This window comes from Petromyzon marinus, chromosome 51, assembly GCF_048934315.1.
Source record: "Petromyzon marinus isolate PM22_M1 ecotype Great Lakes invasive population chromosome 51, UKy_Petmar_22M1.pri1.0, whole genome shotgun sequence".
Classification (NCBI taxonomy): domain Eukaryota; kingdom Metazoa; phylum Chordata; class Hyperoartia; order Petromyzontiformes; family Petromyzontidae; genus Petromyzon; species Petromyzon marinus.
Window position 1 is genome coordinate 7443315 of NC_133717.1, and position 22446 is coordinate 7465760.

At 52.7% G+C, this 22446-nt stretch overlaps 1 protein-coding gene across 2 annotated transcripts in view; it reads left to right on the forward strand.

Moving 5' to 3' along the window:
• Nucleotides 1–269: 269 nt before the first annotated feature.
• LOC116953319 (metabotropic glutamate receptor 1-like) overlaps nt 270–22446 on the forward strand; it is a 97414-nt gene continuing 75237 nt past the window's right edge. The window contains exons 1-2 of one of the 2 annotated variants that reach the window (XM_076074937.1): nt 270–1934; nt 17434–17683. In XM_076074937.1, coding sequence (XP_075931052.1) covers nt 977–1934; nt 17434–17683 — 1208 coding nt within the window. In that variant the 5' untranslated portion in view covers nt 270–976. Of the gene's footprint in view, nt 1935–1994; nt 3270–17433; nt 17684–22446 lie in introns of those variants that run through there. The other variant, XM_076074938.1, reaches the window with a different exon arrangement.

A 22446-nucleotide genomic window follows, 5' to 3' on the forward strand; every position in this document is an offset into this window, starting at 1 on the left:
TGGAATTCCCCGCTCGCTCAGCGAGAGAGCGAGGCGAGAGGCAAACATCACCCGAGGTAGACAGAGGTGGAGATAGTTGGAGATAGTTGGAGATAGTGGAGAGAGAGAGAGAGAGGAAGGAGAAGAAGGTGACTGTTTAAAACCGCAGGAGACATCGATCGGTCGCGTGAGCTCCATCGCAAGTGCGTCGGGAATAACTCCACGGACGGACGGATTAACGCGTCGCGACGCAGCTACCAAGAGTCGTGGGGGGGGGGGGGCGGCGGAGGGGGCGGGGGGGGGTTAATTCGTGAATTCAGAAGAACGAAATTTGAGTAGCTCATCGACAATTATCGAAGCGTCACGAGCTCCGTAAAGTGAAGGACGCGGTGAGGACGACGAGCCGACCCGGCCCGGACGAGCGATGCCCCTCGCCGCGGCCCCCTCTCGTTCCTCGTCACCTCACGAGCGATCGTAGCTAGACAGGGGCCACACAGACGGACGGACAGACGGACAGATGATAGACAGATGGGCGTCCGGATTAGATTCGACGGACGGTACGAGCAGATAGATAGATAGGCGGGCGGATACGAGGGACTTGCGGGCGGTGCTGAAACATAGAGAGGCGGGCGACGGACAGAAAGACTCGGAGACTAACGGGGCGATGAGCCGAGATAGTCAAAGAGACGGGCTAGAGGACAGATAGACGAACGGACGTCTGAGAGCCAGACAGACAGGAACACGGCAGAAAGAGTTACATAAAATGAGGCTGACACATCGATAGACATCGATAGAGACACACGCGCACACGCACTCACTCGCACACGCAACACACTCACTCGCACACGCACGCACACACTCGCACGTACACACACACTCACTCGCACGCACACACACTCACTCACTCGCACGCACACACACACTCACTCGCACGCACACACACACTCACTCGCACGCACACACACACTCACTCGCACGCACACACACACCAACTCGCATGCACACACACTCACTCGCACACTCACACTCACTCGCACACGCACGCACACACACACTCACTCGCACACGCAACACACACTCACTCGCACACACACTCACTCATTCCTTTCTCACAATCGAACACACGCCCACGCCTGTACACACTCTTACCACCACCACCACCACTACCACCACCACCACCACCACCAACACAACCACCACCACCACCAACAACACCACCACCACCACCACAATGCGCTGGTCGCTGGCACCACGCTTCGCCCTCGTGGCCATCCTCCTCCCGCGCCTGGCCGGCGCCCAGGGCACCCCGGGCCGCCGGATCGTGGCTCGCAAAGACGGCGACCTCATCATCGGCGCCCTCTTCTCGGTGCACCACCAACCCCCCGCCGACAAGGTGTCGGAGCGCAAGTGCGGCGAGATCCGCGAGCAGTACGGCATCCAGCGGGTGGAGGCGATGTTCCACACCCTCGACCGAATCAACGCCGACCCCGCGCTGTTGCCGGGCATCACCCTGGGATGCGAGATCAGGGACTCGTGTTGGCACTCGAACGTGGCGCTCGAGCAGAGCATCGAATTCATCAGGGACTCGCTCACGTCCGCCGGCGACGACCCCAAGGATGCGGCGGCGGCAGCGGCGGCGGCGGCGGCCGCGGCCGTCGCCGCCGTCGCCCCCGGGGGTGTCGGCCGCTGCCAGGAGGCTCCCGTGCGCGCCAAGCGGCCGATCGTGGGCCTCATCGGGCCCGGCTCGAGCTCAGTGGCCATCCAGGTGCAGAACCTCCTGCAGCTCTTCAATATACCGCAGATCGCCTACTCGGCCACGAGCATCGACCTGAGCGACAAGTCGCTCTTCAAATACTTCATGCGCGTCGTGCCCTCCGATCAGTTGCAAGCGCAGGCCATGCTTGACATCGTGAAGAGGTACAACTGGACGTACGTCTCAGCGGTGCACACCGAAGGTGAGTCGAGGGGATGGGTGGGGGAGGGTGGTGCCGGGTGGTCTGTGGTGATGAGGTCATGGGATTAGGGGAGGAGGGGAAGGATGATTCGGGTTGAGGAGGCAAGGAGCGGGCAAAAGGGGGCTTGTGTTTTGGTGATGTTGGTGATGGTAGTGGGGATGCAGGAGCGGTCAGCGCGCTGCGCTACGAACCCGGCGACCGGGGTTCGATTCCCGCTCACGGCCAACACCGGTGACGGTTATTTGAATCGGTCCTGGGCCTCCCCTAAGTCAAACTCAGCCTCAAGTGAGTACCTGGTGCGGTGTGTAAACATCGCCACTGGGGAGACAAAGGCGGCCGGGCGTGGTGCTAGCCACCCACCCCTCTCACGTGCCGTGCCGGCCTTCATAGGTGCTCGCTCACAGCACTTGCCCCAACAGTCTGTTAAGGCTACACGGGGGAATCTTTGTCTTTGGTACAGGTGGAGGGGGTGGATAACATGCAGCGAGTTTGCACGGTAAGGAGCACAGGTGGTGCATCTGCCAGTCATCTCAGTCAGTCCATGGCACCTGCATCTGGTCCGTGACTTCCAGCCAGCGCGCTTTCGACAGTTCACATGGCCTTAACGTGCACCTAGCCTGGCACAGGCGCCGTGGTGACAACACCGCCACTTGGTGGCGAACGACGGTTGTTGTTATAAATGTGTGTACAGTGGGGGGGGGGGGGGGGGGCGGTGGCGCAGTGGTTACCGCACTGCGCTACCAACCCGAGTTAGATTCCCACTCGGGAACAAAAACGGCGGCGATTATTTTAAACCGGTCCTGGGCCTCATCCCCTAGGTAAACTCAGCCTTAAATGAGTACCTGGTGTGCGGTGTGTAAACGTCGGTCATGGGGTAGACATAGGCGCCCTCTCGTGTGCCGTGGCGACATTCATAGGCGTTCGCTAACAGCACAGGCTGCCCCAACATTCTGTTAAAGGCTACACGAGGGATCTTTGCCTCTGTACATAATCGTCAGCGATTCTCTAGCCACCGCTGCATGTCACGTGCTTTTTGCGCACGTGCGTCGCGGCGTTAACGTGTTGCGCAGTCACGTGGCCGTGACCTCTGTGATGTCACGGCGTTGCTCTCCTCTCCTCGTGCGTCTCGCTGACCATCGACTCATTTGTCCATTCTTGTGGCTCGCCGCGTCCACCCAACCACAATCCCACCCATCCCCCCCCCCGCTCCCCTCTCCCACAGGCGATCGCCCCTTCCTTCACTGTGCTGCGCAAGACCGATTGCTCCATGCTCCTCATCCTCCTCCTCCTCATCATCTTCATCCTCCTGTCCGCCGGGGTTCTGTCATTGTCACCGTGAGTCACGGGTGCGTGATGGTGGCCGAGTGTGGGCGAGCGTTAGGATGAGTGTGGGCGAGTATGTGCGAGTGAGCGGGAGACTGGGTGAGCGTGAGTGTGGGTGAGAGTGTGGGTGAGTGTGTGTGAGTGAGAGATTGAGTGTGTGAGAGAGATTGAGTGTGTGTGAAAGTGAGAGATTGAGTGTGTGTGAGTGTGTGAGTGAGAGATTGAGTGTGTGTGAGTGTAAGTGAGAGTTTGAGTGTATGTGAGTGTAAGTGAGAGATTGAGTGTGTGTGAGTGTGAGAGTGAGCGATTGAGTGTGTGTTTGTAAGCGAGAGATGGAGTGTGTGTGAGTGTGTGAGTGTAAGTGAGAGATTGAGTGTGTGTGAGTGTGAGTGAGAGATTGAGTGAGTGTGAGTGCAAGATTGAGTGTGTGTGAGTGTAAGTGAGAGATTGAGTGTGTGTGAGTGTGTGAGTGAGAGATTGAGTGTGTGTGTGTGAGTGAGAGATTGAGTGTGTGTGAGTGTAAGTGAGAGATTGAGTGTGTGTGTGAGTGTGAGTATGTGAGTGAGAGATTGAGTGTGTGTGAGTGTAAGTGAGAGGTTGAGTGTGTGTGTGTGAGTAAGAGATTGAGTGTGTGTGAGTGTAAGCGAGAGATTGAGTGTGTGTGAGTGTGTGAGTGAGAGATTGAGTGTGTGTGTTTGTAAGCGAGAGATGGAGTGTGTGTGAGTGTGAGTGAGAGATTGAGTGTGTGTGAGTGTGAGTGAGAGATTGAGTGTGTGTGAGTGTGAGTGTGTGATTGAGAGATTGAGTGTGTGTGAGTGTAAGTGAGAGATTGAGTGTGAGTGTGTGAGTGAGAGATTGAGTGTGTGTGAGTGTAATTGAGAGATTGAGTGTGTGTGTGTGAGTGAGAGATTGAGTGTGTGTGAGTGTGAGTGAGAGATTGAGTGTGTGTGAGTGTGTGAGTGAGAGATTGAGTGTGTGTGAGTGTTAGTGAGGGATTGAGTTGTACGAGTGTGAGTGTAAGTGAGAGATTGAGTGTGTGTGAGTGTGTGAGTGAGAGATTGAGTGCGTGTGAGTGTGAGAGATTGAGTGTGTGTGAGTGTGTGATTGAGAGATTGAGTGTGTGTGAGCGTAAGTGAGAGATTGAGTGTGTGTGAGTGTGAGAGTGTGAGTGAGAGATTGAGTGTGTGTGAGTGTGTGAGTGAGAGATTGAGTGTGAGTGTGTGAGTGAGAGATTGAGTGTGTGTGAGTGTAAGTGAGAGAATTGAGTGTGTGAGTGTGTGAGTGAGAGATTGAGTGTGTGTGAGTGTAAGTGAGAGATTGAGTGTGTGTGAGTGTGTGAGTGAGAGATTGAGTGTGAGTGAGTGTAAGTGAGAGATTGAGTGTGTGTGAGTGTGAGTGAGAGATTGAGTGTGTGAGTGTGTGTGTGAGTAAGTGTGTGAGTGAGTGTGAGTGTGTGAGTGAGAGATTGAGTGTGAGTGTGTGAGTGAGAGATTGAGTGTGTGTGAGTGTAAGTGAGAGAATTGAGTGTGTGAGTGTGTGAGTGAGAGATTGAGTGTGTGTGAGTGTAAGTGAGAGATTGCGTGTGTGTGAGTGTGTGAGTGAGAGATTGAGTGTGAGTGAGTGTAAGTGAGAGATTGAGTGTGTGTGAGTGTAAGTGAGAGATTGAGTGTGTGAGTGAGAGATTGAGTGTGTGTGAGTGTAAGTGAGAGATTGAGTGTGTGTGAGTGTGAGAGTGTAAGTGAGAGATTGAGTGTGAGTGTGTGAGTGAGAGATTGAGTGTGTGTGAGTGTAAGTGAGAGATTGAGTGTGTGTGAGTGTAAGTGAGAGATTGAGTGTGAGTGTGTGAGTGAGAGATTGAGTGTGTGTGAGTGTAAGTGAGAGATTGAGTGTGTGTGAGTGTGAGAGTGTAAGTGAGAGATTGAGTGTGAGTGTGTGAGTGAGAGATTGAGTGTGTGTGAGTGTGAGTGAGAGATTGAGAGATTGAGTGTGTGTGAGTGTGAGTGAGAGATTGTGTGTGTGTGAGTGTAAGTGAGAGATTGAGTGTGTGTGAGTGTAAGTGAGAGATTGAGTGTGTGTGAGTGTGTGAGTGAGAGATTGAGTGTGTGTGTGAGTGAGAGATTGAGTGTGTGTGAGTGTGTGAGTGAGAGATTGAGTGCGTGTGAGTGTGAGAGATTGAGTGTGTGTGAGTGTGTGATTGAGAGATTGAGTGTGTGTGAGCGTAAGTGAGAGATTGAGTGTGTGTGAGTGTGAGAGTGTGAGTGAGAGATTGAGTGTGTGTGAGTGTGTGAGTGAGAGATTGAGTGTGTGTGAGTGTAAGTGAGAGATTGTGTGTGTGTGAGTGTAAGTGAGAGATTGAGTGTGTGTGAGTGTGAGTGAGAGATTGTGTGTGTGTGAGTGTAAGTGAGAGATTGAGTGTGTGTGAGTGTAAGTGAGAGATTGAGTGTGTGTGAGTGTAAGTGAGAGATTGAGTGTGTGTGAGTGTAAGTGAGAGATTGAGTGTGAGTGTGTGAGTGAGAGATTGAGTGTGTGTGAGTGTAAGTGAGAGATGGAGTGTGTGTGAGTGTGAGAGTGTAAGTGAGAGATTGAGTGTGAGTGTGTGAGTGAGAGATTGAGTGTGTGTGAGTGTGAGTGAGAGATTGAGTGTGTGTGAGTGTAAGTGAGAGGTTGAGTTGTACGAGTGTGAGTGTAAGTGAGAGATTGAGTGTGTGAGTGTAAGTGAGAGATTGAGTGTGTGTGAGTGTGTGAGTGTGAGATTGAGTGTGTGTGAGTGTAAGTGAGAGATTGAGTGTGTGTGAGTGTAAGTGAGAGATTCAGTGTGTGTGAGTGTGTGAGTGAGAGATTGAGTGTGTGTGAGTGTGTGAGTGAGAGATTGAGTGCGTGTGAGTGTGAGAGATTTAGTGTGTGTGAGTGTGTGAGTGAGAGATTGAGTGTGTGTGAGTGTGTGAGTGAGAGATTGAGTGTGTGTGAGTGTGAGAGATTGAGTGTGAGTGTGTGAGTGAGAGATTGAGTGTGTGTGAGTGTAAGTGAGAGATTGAGTGTGTGTGAGTGTGAGTGAGAGATTGAGTGTGTGTGAGTGTGTGAGTGAGAGATTGAGTGTGTGTGAGTGTGAGAGTGTAAGTGAGAGATTGAGTGTGTGAGTGTGAGTGAGAGATTGAGTGTGTGTGAGTGTAAGTGAGAGATTGGGTGTGTGTGAGTGTAAGTGAGAGATTGAGTGTGTGTGAGTGTAAGTGAGAGATTGAGTGTGTGTGAGTGTGAGTGAGAGATTGAGTGTGTGTGAGTGTGTGAGTGAGAGATTGAGTGTGTGTGAGTGTAAGTGAGAGATTGAGTGTGTGTGAGTGTTAGTGAGAGATTGAGTGTGTGTGAGTGTAAGTGAGAGATTGAGTGTGAGTGTGTGAGTGAAAGATTGAGTGTGTGTGAGTGTGTGAGTGAGAGATTGAGTGTGTGTGAGTGTAAGTGAGAGATTGAGTGTGTGTGAGTGAGAGATTTAGTGTGTGTGAGTGTGAGAGATTGAGTGTGTGTGAGTGAGAGCTTAAGTGTGTGTGAGTGTGTGAGTGAGAGATTGAGTGTGAGTGTGAGAGATTGAGTGTGTGTGAGTGTGAGTGAGAGATTGAGTGTGTGTGAGTGTGTGAGTAAGAGATTGAGTGTGAGAGATTGAGTGTGTGTGAGTGTGTGAGTAAGAGATTGAGTGTGTGTGAGTGTGAGAGATTGAGTGTGTGTGAGTGTGGGTGAGGGTGTGCGATGCAGGTGCTGATCACACCACCCCCTCGTGTGCCGTGCCGGCCTTCATAGGTGCTGCTCGCTAACAGTACTTTCCCTAAAAGTCTGGTAAGGCTATACGGTAGATATTTGTCTTTGTGTTGTGTGTGCCTTGGTCGTGCGTGTGGGTGTATAAGAGTGTGTGTGCTCGCTAACAGCACTTGCCCCTACAGTCTGTTAAAGCTATACGGGTGATCTTTGTCTTTGTGTGGGGGGAGTGGTGGTGTAGCGGTTAGCGCGCTCCTCTACGAAACCGGCAACACAAGCCCGATTCCCGCTCACGGCCACCAACACCAGTGACGATTATTTGAACCGGTCCTGGGCCTCCCCTAGGTCGACTCAGCCTCAAATGAGCACCTGGTGTGGTTTGTAAACATCGCCACTGGGGAGACAAAGGCGGTCGGGCGTGGTGCTGGCCACCCACCCCTCGTGTGTCGTTTGGGTCTTCATAATTTCTCGCTAACAGCACTTGCCCCGACAGTCTGTTCAGGCTATATGGGGGATCTTTGTCGTTGTGTAGTGTGTGTCTTTGTCCTGCATGCGTGTGAGTGTGTGTGTAGTGTGGGCGTGTGAGTGTGTGTGGGGTGCGTGCGTGTGAGTGTGTGTAGTGTGTGTGTGTGAGTGTGTGTAGTGCGTGCGTGTGTGTGCGTGTGGAGTGTGTGTAGTGTGTACGTGTGTGTAGTGTGTGCGTGTGTGTCGTGTGTGCGTGTAAGTGTGTGTAGTGTGTGCGTGTGAGTGTGTGATGTGTGCATGTGAGTGTGATGTGTGCGTGTGAGTAGTGTGTGAGTGTATAGTGTGTGCGTGTGTGTAGTGCGTGTGTGTGATGTGTGCGTGTGAGTGTGTGTGGTGTGTGCGTGTGAGTGTGTTTAGTGTGTGCGTGTGTGTGATGTGTGAGTGTGTGTAGTGTGTGCGTGTGTGTGCGTGTGAGTGTATGATGTGTGAGTGTGTGTGTGAGTGTGAGTGTGTGTAGTGTGTGTGTGTGAGTGTGATGTGTAGTGTGTGTAGTGTGTGCGTGTGGAGTGTGTGTAGTGTGTGCGTGTGTGTAGTGTGTGAGTGTTGGATGTGTGCGTGTGTGTGTGAGTGTGATGTGTGCGTTTGAGTGTCTGTAGTGTGTGTGTGAGTGTGATGTGTGAGTGTGTGTGGTGTGTGTGCGTGTGTGTGATGTGTGAGTGTGTGTAGTGTGTGCGTGTGCGTTAATTGTTGAATAATTCATTATATCATCACGAGGCAAATTCGCGAGACACTTAGCGCCAGGGAGAGTGAGACAGAGGGAGAGAGAGAGATATCGCAAAGAGGATTATTCAAAGACCGCGTGCAGGAGGAATCATGTTCTCCGGCTCAGATGCGACACAACATCTGAATCAGAATATTGATTTATTCTGTAGCAAGCCGATGAGCTATAAAGCTCTTTTTTTCACAGATGTCCATTAGCGGCACGGGGGTTAGAACGTTACAACAGCAAACACGATGGAAGTGAAACATTTAAGAAAGGTAAAACACATTCAAGCGAAGCTATGTTTTACTTGAGCAAGTAGGGTTCCACCAAGCTAATGTAGAGTGTTTTTTTCAGGAGCGACCTGGCTATCGCAAATGATAGCTCAACGAAATGGTTCAAAGTCGTCCCATGGACGCTTCCAGCAGCAGCAGCAGCAGTCAAATAAACATCGATAATGTGCGGCAGGAAATTATTGATGGCAAAAAAAAATATTCATGCCAATTTGATCATTTCGTGTAACACGTGGGCTTTAGTAGCGACCAATATTATCTACAGCCGAGTTTCTTTTTGTTCTAAATTGATTATATTCATCAAGACTTTTTTTTTTTACATTCTATTTTTTTTTAATTCAGTTTTGTATTCTTCTGCTACGTCGGGGAAGTTTGGGCCACGAATTCCGCGACGCGGGTCAGGGGTCAGGGGTCAGGGGGGTCGGGGGGGTGTTTGGAAGTTTTCGCTCCGCTGTGGGAGGGGTCCATTCCGCAACGCGCGCATCGGACAACATCCACGCCGGACATTTGTGACCGAGCGACATTTCCACCCGAGGAATTTGTAACTTCGAGGACCCCTCCTCCCCCCCCCCCCCGAGGCCTCGGGAACATCACGAATGGAGATAACAACAACAACAGCAGCAAAAAAACGAAGACTGCTGTGGGCCTAGGAGCCGAGTCCTAAGAATGCCACGGAATATTCTTTGGTTCTTTCGGTAAAGTCACGTAGATTCTTCTTTGGTTCTTTCGGTAAAGTCACGTAGAATGAGAATAAAATAATAAAATTAAACAATCATTTTTTTTTTAATTCTCACTCAACGTGACTTTACCGAAAGAACCAACGAAGATGAATCCTTGCAGTCACGAAAGCTTTAAAGTGACGGAGATTGTTTCAAAGGTCGTCATCATCACACGAGCGTTCGTCGGGGGCCGTGCATAAATTACGTCACGCACCTGTGGGGGGGGGGGGGGGGGTCAGACATTTGTGACGATGTGTGACGACGACGGGGGGGGCGGGGTTTGAGACATGTGACGTCACATCAAAATGCGCAACTTTTAATAAAAATAGACAACACGTTCTACTTAATTAAATAGACTTTTTAATAAATGTTTTCTCCTACAACGTCAGAGTGCAGCGCCACATTAAATACGTACTACAATGACAATAGTTTAAAGCGATTTGAAGCATTTTTTATATATTTTTTGGGGGGGGGGGGTAGGGGGCAGAGCTTTGTGACGTCATATTTGAGGAGGGGGGGTCTGACTTTTTGTGACGCCGTGTGACGAGGGGGGGGGGGTCAAAAATCGTCCAAAATCGCGTGACGTCATTTATGGACGGCCCCTCATCATCAGATGACGACCGCTTGCGTTGCGATCGAAACGTCGTAGTTTATTATAATTATTATTATTTCCTTTGAACCCATCTACGTGACTTTTACGTACACGCGACACACTCGTGTACACACTCACACACTCGTGTACACACCGAAACACTCGTGTACACACTCACACACTCGTGTACACGCGGATACACTCGTGTACACGCGGACACACTCGTGTACACACCGACACACTCGTGTACACGCGGACACACTCGTGTACACACCGACACACTCGTGTATACGCGGATACACTCGTGTACACACCGACACACCCATGTACATGCGGACACACTCGTGTACACACTCACACACTCGTGTACACGCGGATACACTCGTGTACACGCGGACACACTCGTGTACACACCGACACACTCGTGTACACGCGGACACACTCGTGTACACACCGACACACTCGTGTACACGCGGATACACTCGTGTACACACCGACACACCCATGTACATGCGGACACACTCGTGTACACACCGACACACTCGTGTACACACCGACACACTCGTGTACACGCCGACACACTCGTATACACCCGACACACTCGTGCACACACTCACACACTCGTGTACACACCGACACATTCGTGTACACACCGACACACTCGTGTACACACCGACACATTCGTGTGCACAGCGACGCACTCGTGTACACACTGACATACTCGTGCACACACCGACACACTCGTGTACACATCGACACACTCGTGTACACACGTGACACACTCGTATACACACCGACACATTCGTGCACACGTGACACACTCGTGTACACACCGACACACTCGAGTACACGCGACACACTCGTGTACACACCGACACACTCGTGTACACACTCACACACTCGTGTACACTCCGACACACTCGTGTACACACTCACACACTCGTGTACACACCGACACATTCGTGTACACGTGACACACTCATGTGCACACAGACACACTCGTGTACACGCTCACACTCGTGTACACACCGACACATTCGTGTACACGTGACACACTCATGTGCACACAGACACACTCGTGTACAAGCGACACACTCGTGTACACACCGAAACACTCGTGTACACACTCACACACTCGTGTACACACCGACACACTCGTGTACACACTGACACACTCGTGTACACGCGACACACTCGTGTACACACCGACACACTCGTGCACACGTGATACACTCGTGTACACACCGACACACTCGTGTACACACGGACACACTCGTGTACACACCGACACACTCGTGCACACGTGACACACTCGTGTACACACCGACACACTCGTGTACACACCGACACACTCGTGTACACACCAACACACTCGTGTACACACCGACACACTCGTGTACACGCGGACACACTCGTGTACACACTGACACACTCGTGTACACACCGACACACTCGTGTACACACTCACACACTTGTGTACACGCGGACACACTCGTGTACACACTCACACACTCGTGTACACGCGGACACACTCATGTACACACCGAAACACTCGTGTACACGCGGACACACTCGTGTACACGTGACACACTCGTGTACACACCGACACACTCGTGTACACACCGAAACACTCGTGTACACGTGACACACTCGTGTACACACCGACACACTCGTGTACACGTGATACATTCGTGTACACACCGACACACTCGTGTACACGTGACACACTCGTGTACACACTGAAACACTCGTGTACACGCGACACACTCGTGTACACACCGACACACTCCTGTACACACTGACACACTCGTGTACACACTCACACACTCGTGTACACACCAAAACACTTGTGTACACGCGACACACTCGTGTACACACCGACACACTCCTGTACACACCGACACACTCGTGTACACACTCACACACTCGTGTACACGCGACACACTCGTGTACACACCGGCACACTCGTGTACACACCGACACACTCGTGCGCACACTCACACACTCGTGTACACACCGACACACTCGTGCACACGTGACACACTCGTGTACACACCGACAATCACACAGAGCGCAATGCCCATCCTCAGAGCCATTTGAGGCGACCCGCGTGCACGATTGATTCTTTCACTTGCGCCCCATGAACATTCACCACTCTTTAACTATTAACGTAGCGCCAATAACGGAGCAGTCGAACGATTCATAAAGTCACCCTGCGTCGACGTCGCGTCGATCCGTGTGGGAACCACGCAGACGCACAGCCTGTCGATCCGTGCGGGGAGACATCGCGAGCAAACCACAGCTCTGCCGTCCTCTACGCATCAGGATGTTTCGGGGCAATTGGCGCGGCGTTTGTTTGCGTCGCACGTGGGACGAAGCCGGAGCACCCCGAGCGCGCGAGCGAGCGAGCGAGCGAGGGAAAGAAATAAACCCCCGACGCATGCGAGGGGGAAACACTCTATCCCAACACAGTCGGAAACTCCGCGCACTCAGTGCAACTGGATGTGGTGTGCCGGGCGCGATAGCGCAATCTGGATTACACGTATGTATGGGAATATATGATCACATTTATATAGAAATATAACCACATATTTAACACACACACACCACTGACACACACCATATATATATTAATACATGTGTTATAAGGTTATACAGTGAGGGAAAAAGTATTTTGATCCCCTGCTGATTTTGTACGTTTGTCCAATGACAAATAAATTATAATTCTATAATTTTAATGGTAGGTTTATTTGAACAGTGAGAGACAGAATAACAGCAAAACAAATCCAGAAAAACGCATGTCAAAAATCTAATAAATTGATTTGCATTTTAATGAGGGAAATAAGTATTTGACCCCTCTGCAAAACATGACTTAGTACTTGGTGGCAAAACCCTTGTTGGCAATCACAGAGGTCAGACATTTCTTGTAGTTGGCCACCAGGTTTGCACACATCTCAAGAGGGATTTTGTCCCACTCCTCTTGGCAGATCTTCTCCAAGTCATTAAGGTTTCGAGGCTGACGTTTGGCAACTCGAACCTTCAGCTCCCTCCACAGATTTTCTATGGGATTAAGGTCTGGAGACTGGCTAGGCCACTCCAGGACCTTAATGTGCTTCTTCTTGAGCCACTCCTTTGTTGCCTTGGCCGTGTGTTTTGGGTCATTGTCATGCTGGAATACCCATCCACGACCCATTTTCAATGCCCTGGCTGAGAAAAGGAGGTTCTCACCCAAGATTTGACGGTACATGGCCCCGTCCATCGTCCCTTTGATGCGGTCAAGTTGTCCTGTCCCCTTAGCAGAAAAACACCCCCAAAGCATAATGTTTCCACCTCCATGTTTGACGGTGGGGATGGTGTTCTTGGGGTCATAGGCAGCATTCCTCCTCCTCCAAACACGGCGAGTTGAGTTGATGCCAAAGAGCTCCATTTTGGTCTCATCTGACCACAACACTTTCACCCAGTTGTCCTCTGAATCATTCGGATGTTCATTGGCAAACTTCAGACGGGCATGTATATGTGCTTTCTTGAGCAGGGGGACCTTGCGGGCGTTGCAGGATTTCAGTCCTTCATGGCGTAGTGTGTTACCAATTGTTTTATTGGTGACTATGGTCCCAGCTGCCTTACGATCATTGACAAGATCGTCCCGTGTAGTTCTGGGCTGATGCCTCACCGTTCTCATGATCATTGCAACTCCACGAGGTGAGATCTTGCATGGAGCCCCAGGCCGAGGGAGATTGACAGTTCTTTTGTGTTTCTTCCATTTGCGAATAATCGCACCAACTGTTGTCACCTTCTCACCAAGCTGCTTGGCAATGGTTTTGTAACCTATTCCAGCCATGTGTAGGTCTACAATCTTGTCCTTAACATCTTTGGAGAGCTCTTTGGTCTTGGCCATGGTGGAGAGTTTGGAATCTGATTGATTGATTGCTTCTGTGGACAGGTGTCTTTTATACAGGTAACAAGCTGAGATTAGGAGCACTCCCTTTAAGAGTGTGCTCCTAATCTCAGCTCGTTACCTGTATAAAAGACACCTGGGAGCCAGAAATCTTTCTGATTGAGAGGGGGTCAAATACTTATTTCCCTCATTAAAATGCAAATCAATTCATAACATTTTTGACATGCGTTTTTCTGGATTTTTTGTTGTTGTTATTCTGTCTCTGACTGTTCAAATGAACCTAACATTAAAATTATAGACTGATCATTTCTTTGTCAGTGGGCAAACGTACAAAATCAGCAGGGGATCAAATACTTTTTTCCCTCACTACATACAACCGATCGGGGGAGCGAAAGTCTTTCACGAATCGGCCCAAAGGCGTGCGTGAGCAGACTCTCCCCCGACATAGGAACGTGGAAATCCCTGTCTCTGCCCCAGGGCTCTAAACAGGGGCTCAACGCGAGCAGGGTGTCACCTCGGGCGGGTGCTCGCCACCCCGTGGTGGAATTACCGAGTGAAGGTCACGGGCAAAGTGACCACGGTAGTAGCAGCAGCAGTAGCAGCAGTAGCAGCAGCAGCAGCAGGGAGTAGTAGCAGTAGCAGCAACAGTAGCAGCAACAGTAGCAGCAGTAGCAGCAGCAGTAGCAGCATTAGGGATTGGTAGCAGTAGCAGCAGTAGCAGCAACAGTAGCAGCAACAGTAGCAGCAGCAAGCAGCAGCAGCAGTAGCAGCAGCAGCAGTAGCAGCAGCAGGGAGTAGTAGCAGCAGCAGTAGCAGCAGTAGCAGCAGTAGCAGCAGCAGTAGTAGCAGCAGGGAGTAGTAGCAGTAGCAGCAGTAGCAGCAGCAGGAAGTAGTAGCGGTAAGAAGAGTGACAGGAGGTGTGGTTGGTGGCCATCCACTGGCAGTGATGTTTGCGAGCACATTTCGGAGCTGCGCTTTTACCTCTGCAACGGTCACGCGCGGAACAGCGGTAACGCGCTCGCCGTCTGTCGCGGAGGCTTTAGCCGTTCGAGTTGAGCGGCAGCCCTGGTTAATACCGTGTGAGTGGTGTGTGTGGGGTGTGTAGTGTGAGTGGTGTGTGAGTGGTGTATGTGTGTGCGTGGTGTGTGTATGTGTGGGTGGTGTGTGTGTTTATGTGTGAGTTGTGTGTGTGTGCGTGGCGTGTGTGTCTATGTGTGCGTGGTGTGTGTGTGAGTGGTGTGTGTGAGTGGTGTGTATGTGTGTGTATGTATGTGTGTGTGAGTGGTGTGTGTGTGTGAGTGGTGTATATGTGTGTGTGAGTGGTGTGTATGTGTGTCAGTGGTGTGTATGTATGTGTGTGAGTGGTGTGTATGTCTGTGTGTAAGTGGTGTGTATGTGTGTGTGAGTGGTGTGTATGTGTGTGTGAGTGGTGTGTATGTGTGTGAGTCGTGTGTATGTGTGTGTGTGAGTGGTGTGTATGTGTGTGAGTGATGTGTATGTGTTTGTGAGTGGTGTGTGTGTGAGTGATGTGTGTGTGTGTGAGTGGTGTGTATGTGTGTGAATGATGTGTATGTGTGTATGTGTGTGTGAGTGGTGTGTATGTGTATTGTGTGTATGTGTGTGAGTGGTGTGTATGTGTGAGTGGTGCATGTGTGTGAGTGGTGTGTGTGTGTGTGAGTTATGTGTATGTGTGTGTGAGTGATGTGTGTGTGTGGGGGTGGTGTGTGAGTGGTGTGTGTGTGTATGTGTGAGTGATGCCCGGGTGCGGTCAAGGGATGGCTCCTTATTGCTCAACCACGTTATGTATGCCGATGATTTGGTAATAGCTGCTCATTCAGATGAGTTGGAGACGCTGCTGCTGAAACTGGAGCGTGCCACTAAGAGATGGGGCCTCACCATTAGCCCCACCAAAACTAAGCACTTGCCTGGGTATTTTGTACCATCGGACACTCCACCCCCACAACTCCCAATCGGTGATGGGGCAATTGTGGAGAGAGTGGAGAGTTTCCCATACCTGGGCAGTGTGCTTAAGACCGGCTCCAGTTTAACAGCAGAGGTCTCACTCCGAATCAGTCGAGCGGCAATATTTTTTCATCGGTTGCGTAACGCTGTGTGGAAGCTACCTGGTCTGTCGCTCCGCACTAAGCTTCAGGTCTTCTCGGCCACGGTCATTCCCTCCCTTCTCTACGCTTACGAAACGTGGACCCCCCTAATGGAACATCTTCGCCGGTTAGAAACATTTAGGCTAGCCTGCCTACGATCCATCCTGGGTTTAACCAGGCTGGATTGTGTGAGGAGCTCACAAATCCTTGAAAGATCTGGGCAAGGTCCCATCGGTGAGCTCCTCCGGCAGGCAAGTCTGCGTTGGCTGGGTCATGTAGCACGCATGCCCAGCCACCGCATGCCGAAACAGCTTTTGTTCGGCCGGATCGAGGGGGCTAAACGGGCGCGTCACTGGCTAGAGAAGAGATGGAGTGATGTGGTACAGGAGGACGTGGAGCTGAGTGGACTTGCTGATGACTGGTACCAGCGGTGTCAAGATCGGCCTCTGTGGAGGAGGCTCGTGAAGGATGCTACTGGGCAGTTGGAGGCAGTTGCCCTCCAACAACAACGGAGGGCGGAGGAGCGACGCTCACAACAACGAGCGGAGCGCCGGGTAGTTAAAGCACAGCAGATTGGCACAGTAGGGGGCACAGGTGGTGCATCAGCCAGTCATCTCAATCATCTTAGTCAGTCGACCCGTGGCACTTGGGTCTGCCCCGTGAACCTCCTGCCAGCGGCCATTCGACACTTCACGTGGCCTCAAGGTGCACATGGCCTGGCACAAGCGTCGTGGTGACGTCACCGCCACTTAGTGGCGAATGGCGGTTGTTGTGTGAGTGATGTGTACGTGTGTGTGTATGTGTGTGTGTGGTGTGTGTGAGTAGTGTGTGTGTGTATCTCTGTGTATATGTGTATGTGTGTATGTGTGTGAGCGCCGTCCCTCTTCACTCACAGTGAGCGTTACAAACCCCGTGGCGTTCTTTTCAAGAGTAGCCCCGTGGTCAAAAAGACACCGCACACGCCTCGATCTGGAGTGACGATTCCTTCGCGTACGAAGGAGGGCAGCCTCCATCAGAGCGACCGTGCACCACAGCGCCACTCCCTACGCAATCATCTGGCTCATTAACCACCTCCTCGACGTCAAATCACCGACGTCGCTCCACAGCAACAGCAGCCGAACGAGGGACAGCGTGCCCGGAGAGGCGCACGTCAAGGCATTATATTTCACTTGAGGCTCATAGCCTGGCGGGACCCTCCTGAAAACGGAGTCCCGAGACGCGGTGAGGTCTTCTGGCTTTAAAGGAGAGTGATGATGATGATAGCATCGTGTCCCCCCTCCCGACTTCCCCCCCTCTCCCTCCCACCCCGCCCCCTCCCCTCCTCCCTCCCCTCCTCCTCCTCCTCCTCCTCAATCTTCCTCCTCCCTCCTCCACCCTCCTCCCTCCCCCTTCTCCCTCCCTACCTCCCTCCTCCTTCATCCTCCTCCCTCCCCTTTCTCCCTCCTCCTCCTCCTCCTCCATACTCCTCCTCCCTCCTCCTCCTCCACCCTCCTCCCTCCCCCTCCTTCTCCCTCCCCCTCCTCCCTCCTTCTCCCTCCCCCTCCTCCCTCCTCCCCCTCCTCCTCCTCCCCCTCCTCCCCCTCCTCCTCCCCCCTCCTCCTCGCAGGCAATTACGGAGAGAGCGGCATGGAGGCGTTCAGGGAGCTGGCGGCCGAGGCTGGCATCTGCATCGCTCACGCCGACAAGATCTACAGCAACGCGGAGGAGGACAACTTCGAGCGCCTGGTGGCGAAGCTGCAGCTGAAGCTGCCCCACGCGCGAGTTGTGGTCTGCTTCTGCGAGGGGATGACCGTGCGAGGCCTCCTCGCTGCGCTCAAGCGCCTCGGTCTCGGCGGGCACTTCACGCTGCTTGGCAGGTGGGGCACACCACCCGCCCACCCACCCACCACCACCCCTACTGCCGTCAGTGTTGAACGGCGTTGTTGTTCGCCAACGTCATCATCGTCGTCGTCATCATCATCGTCGTCGTCATCACCTACGTCATCATCGTCGTCGTCGTCATCATCATCGTCGTCGTCATCACCAACGTCATCATCGTCGTCGTCATCACCAACGTCATAATCGGCGTCGTCATCATCATCGTCGTCGTCATCATCATCGTCGTCGTCATCACCAACGTCATAATCGTCGTCGTCATCATCATCGTCGTCGTCATCACCAACATCATCATCGTCGTCGTCGTCGTCATCATCATCGTCGTCGTCATCACCAACGTCATAATCGTCGTCGTCATCATCATCGTCGTCGTCATCATCGTCGTCGTCGTCTTCACCAACGTCATAATCGTCGTCGTCATCATCATCGTCGTCGTCATCATCGTCGTCGTCGTCTTCACCAACGTCATAATCGTCGTCGTCATCATCATCGTCGTTGTCATCACCAACATCATCATCGTCGTCGTCGTAATTCGGCAATATCATTGTCGTCATCATCGGTCAACGTCGTCATCGCCAGCATCAATACCCATCAACTACATCATCATCTACATCGTCACCATCATCATCATCATAACTAACACCACCACCACCACCAATAACAACCGCCATTCGCCACTGAGTGGCGGTGACGTCACCACGGCGCTTGTGCCAGGCTAGGTGCACGTTGAGGCCACGTGAAGTGTTGAACGCCCGCCGGCAGGAGGAGGTCACGGGGCAGACCCGGCAGGTGCCGTGGGTCGACTGACTGAGACGACTGGCCGATGCTCCACCTGTGCCCCCTTACTGTGCCAACACACCACCACCACCAACATCATCATCATCATCATCACCTACATCATCATCATCATCATCAATATCATCATCATTATCATCACCACCATCATTATTACCAGCTGCTCCACCTGTGCCCCCTTACTGTGCAAACACACCACCACCACCAACATCATCATCATCATCATCACCTACATCATCATCATCAATATCATCATCATTATCATCACCACCATCATTATTACCAGCATCATCACAATTACTCACATCATCAACATCGTCACCATCATCATCGTCATCACCACCAACATCATCATTACTAACATCATAACCAACATCGCCATTGTCAACATCATCATCACCACCACCATCACCATCATTATCTGCAATGTTCAATCCACTCCTGTTGTATAAAGGTCTCCCAAAGTCCTTTGCGATGACCATGAGCCCACACCCCCCCCCGCCTCTCCTCCCCCCCCCTCCCAATTTAATTTAACATCAACGGGACCTCCGGACTAGAACGTGACCCAAGATTCTCATCAGGATCCTTGTTGAGAACACGGGGAACGATGCGAATGATCAGACAAATCACACCGCTTACACAGTGAGACTTCGCCAGCAGTAAACCCGTCCAGCATTGCTTGACGAGCACACGCGAGCCTTGACTTGTGCTGCCGATGAGACACCTGACTGTGGAAACCGGCCCGGAGCTTGGCCGATGTCAACGCCGATGCTGATGAGGCCATTGTTACAGAACGACCTCGCCCGGGAGGCGTTCGAGACAGATCGAACGTTGCGAGCGACTGCTATAGCCGTGACTTACACCGCGCGGAGCTAAGCGGGGGCCATCCATTGAGCACGTACGCAAAAATCTGTCACAACGTGACCCCTATCCCCCTCCCGGTACGCACGCATACTCTTTACAACCCCCTCTCCACCCCCACCTGCGTACGTACGCTTGACATACCCCCCCCCACCCCCCGAATCTTATAGAACGGCCGATATTTAATCCACGCAGAAACGATCAAGGATTAATAATATTAACGTGTTTAAGGAAACAGATCGGACTATCTAACTCATTTGAAGGCCAATGTAGACAAATTGTTATCGAGGCTTCACCCCCCCCCCCCGTTTCCTATGCGTAAATTGTCAGTAGACCCCCCCATATGCAAGCGTACGCGTTTGGGTTAACCCCCCGCTACTCCCCCCTCCATGCGTACGCACTCAATGGATGGCACCAGGCAACAGCAGCAGAGTGACGGAGAGTCACGGATGGGAAGAGAGAACGGAAGGGGAGAGGGGATGGGGAGAAGAGGGAGAGCGAGGAATGAGAGGGCAAGGATGGAGAAAGGAGCGGAGAGACGGTAGCAAACGGGTTGAGGAGAGGTGAGAAGAGGTGAGGAGGAGGGGGAGCGGCGTCTGTTCTCACAGGGGGCGGGGATGGGGGAGGGGACTCACAGTGGGAGTGGCCACACAACAGACGTCACGTGGTTTTAGGGGTGGCTCCAGCTGATTTGGAAATATTAATTGTTAATCGTGCACCATTGAGATTTTGCGACATTGCCTTCAGAGGCTTAAATAACCTTGCTGAATTCGATACACGTATTCAATGTCATTGCAAAGGGAAGGGATTTTGACGTTTCGATGTATGGCCTTCTGCAGGAAATCGTTTCCTGCTTCCTTTCCTCTCGGCTACCGTAAAATAAAACAACTTGTTTGTTGCTGCTGCTGCTGCGTTAGCAGTGGTGCACAGGTCGACGTTTCGAGCCATGGCCCTTCTTCATAGCACTTAAATAGAGAGGCAAGAGAGATATGGAGGCTACGCTGTGTTATTTACACCTGATAATACATCTGTCGAATGTGCCAACTCGACCCTCGACGGTGCCGTTTGTTGCTGGCCGCTTGGCGTTTTGGGACTTCGGGGCTCCCCGGTCTCTCCTCTGCCCACCGTGTGGTCCGGTCTCGTCTCCGAGCGGGGCCTCGCTCTGTCGCGAGTGATCCGTAAGGGTGCAGAGTTCGTCTGGGGCCCAGGGCGTCCCATTGTGGCGATATGTAAACTTCCTCGCTTGAGCGCGTGGGTTCAATCCCGACTCTAACGCCTGTATAATTTAGATTCTTTCGGTAAAGTCACGTAGGTATAAAAATTGTTTTAATCACGACGTTTCGGGCGCAACACAAGCGTCCGTCATCAGGTGGGACAACCACAGCAACCACAACATATTAAATGTATTTGATATTTTTTTTTTATACCTACGTGACTTTATCGAAATAACCATAGAGTATGAATCCCTGCAGTCACGAAAACTTCAAATCTAGATTGCATAATTTAGAGTTTGCGTGTCTTTCTCTCCCCGTGGTGGTGCGTGGATTTTTCTCAGAGTCCCTCCAGGGTTTCCCCCTCCACATTTGGATTGAACGTCACGCTTTCAGAGTATTTGACTGCTATAAATGCCCACGTGATGGTGAGCCACTTCGTTGAGCTATCACTTGTGGCCAGGTCGCTTTTGAAAAGAGCTATCGAGCCCGGTGGTGCCTTCTTACCTGGTATAAACAAGCATAGTTTAGTTGAGTTTATTCGCTAACAGTACTTGCCCCAACAGCTTTTATAGGCTATACAGGGGATCTTGAGCGATGGTCTCATTGATACACAGCGGTCCTTCGAGACGGCGGTCTCCTTGATGCACAGCGGTCCTCCCAGAGCCGGGCTAAGGGATGGAGCCGAGGGGATGGGGGGGGGGGGGATGAGAGAGAGAGAGATCTCGGGACAGCGCGCTGCGTGTATCCGTGAGATTCCACCCCGTCCCATAGATCTCTGCGCATCGGGCCCCCGATCTGCCGCTGTCGGACGGCGCGTCACGCCGTCCCCGATACGATCTCTGTATCGGAGAGTCACGTGGCGCCTGTCTGTGGGTGACGGGGAGGGGGGTCATGACCTCCGCGTGCGTGGGAGAAGCATCCAACGTTGCCTGTCCACCACGGTGCCACCTCCACCTCCTCCTCCTCCACCTCCTTCCCCTCCTCCTTCCTCTTCCACGGGCACACAGATTGTATCTGGTGGCGAGGAGACGTGGCGATCGGCGGGGTAGAATACTGCAGTGGCCAGGGGTGGGAGGGTGGGTGTGTGGGTAGGGGGGAGGGAGGGAGAGATGGGTGGTTGTGGGTGGTTGTGGGTGGGAGGGAGGGGTGGGTCGGGGGGAGGGAGGGAGGGGTGGGTGGTTGTGGGTGGTTGTGGGTGGGAGGGAGGGGTGGGTGGTTGTGGGTGGGAGGGAGGGGTGGGTGGGGGGGAGGGAGGGAGGTGGGAGAGAGGAGTGGGTGGTTGTGGGTGGTTTTGGGTGGGGGGGAGGGGTGGGGGGTTGTGGGTGGTTGTGGGTGGGAGGGAGGGGTGGGTGGGGGGAGGGAGTGGGGAGGGGGTGGGAGGGTGGGTGGTTGTGAGTGGTTGTGGGTGGGGGGGGAGGAAGGGGTGGGTGTGTGGGTGGTTGTGGGGTGGGAGGGAGGGGTGGGTGGGGGGAGGGAGGGGGGGAGGGGTGGGTGGGGGGTGGTTGTGAGTGGTTGTGGGTGGGGGGGAGGAAGGGTGGGTGGGTGTGTGGGTGGTTGTGGGTGGAGGGAGGGGTGGGTGGGGGGAGGGAGGGGGGAGGGGTGGGTGGGAGCGGTGGGTGGTTGTGAGTGGTTGTGCGTGGGGGGAGGAAGGGGAGGGTGGGTGTTTGGGTGGGGGCCGAGGGAGGGTGGGGGTGGTTGTGGAGGGTGCAATTGGGGCAGCTGGGGCCTCGCGCGCGTAGGCTGACTAGTGGGTAAGGAAGCACGGGGAGAGAGATGCTCACACACAAACGTAGGGAGACGTCACATTCGCTCTTCATCCAGTAGCGGATCGAGCGCGGCGATGGCAAACGGCGTGGAGAGATGCGCGCTTCGGA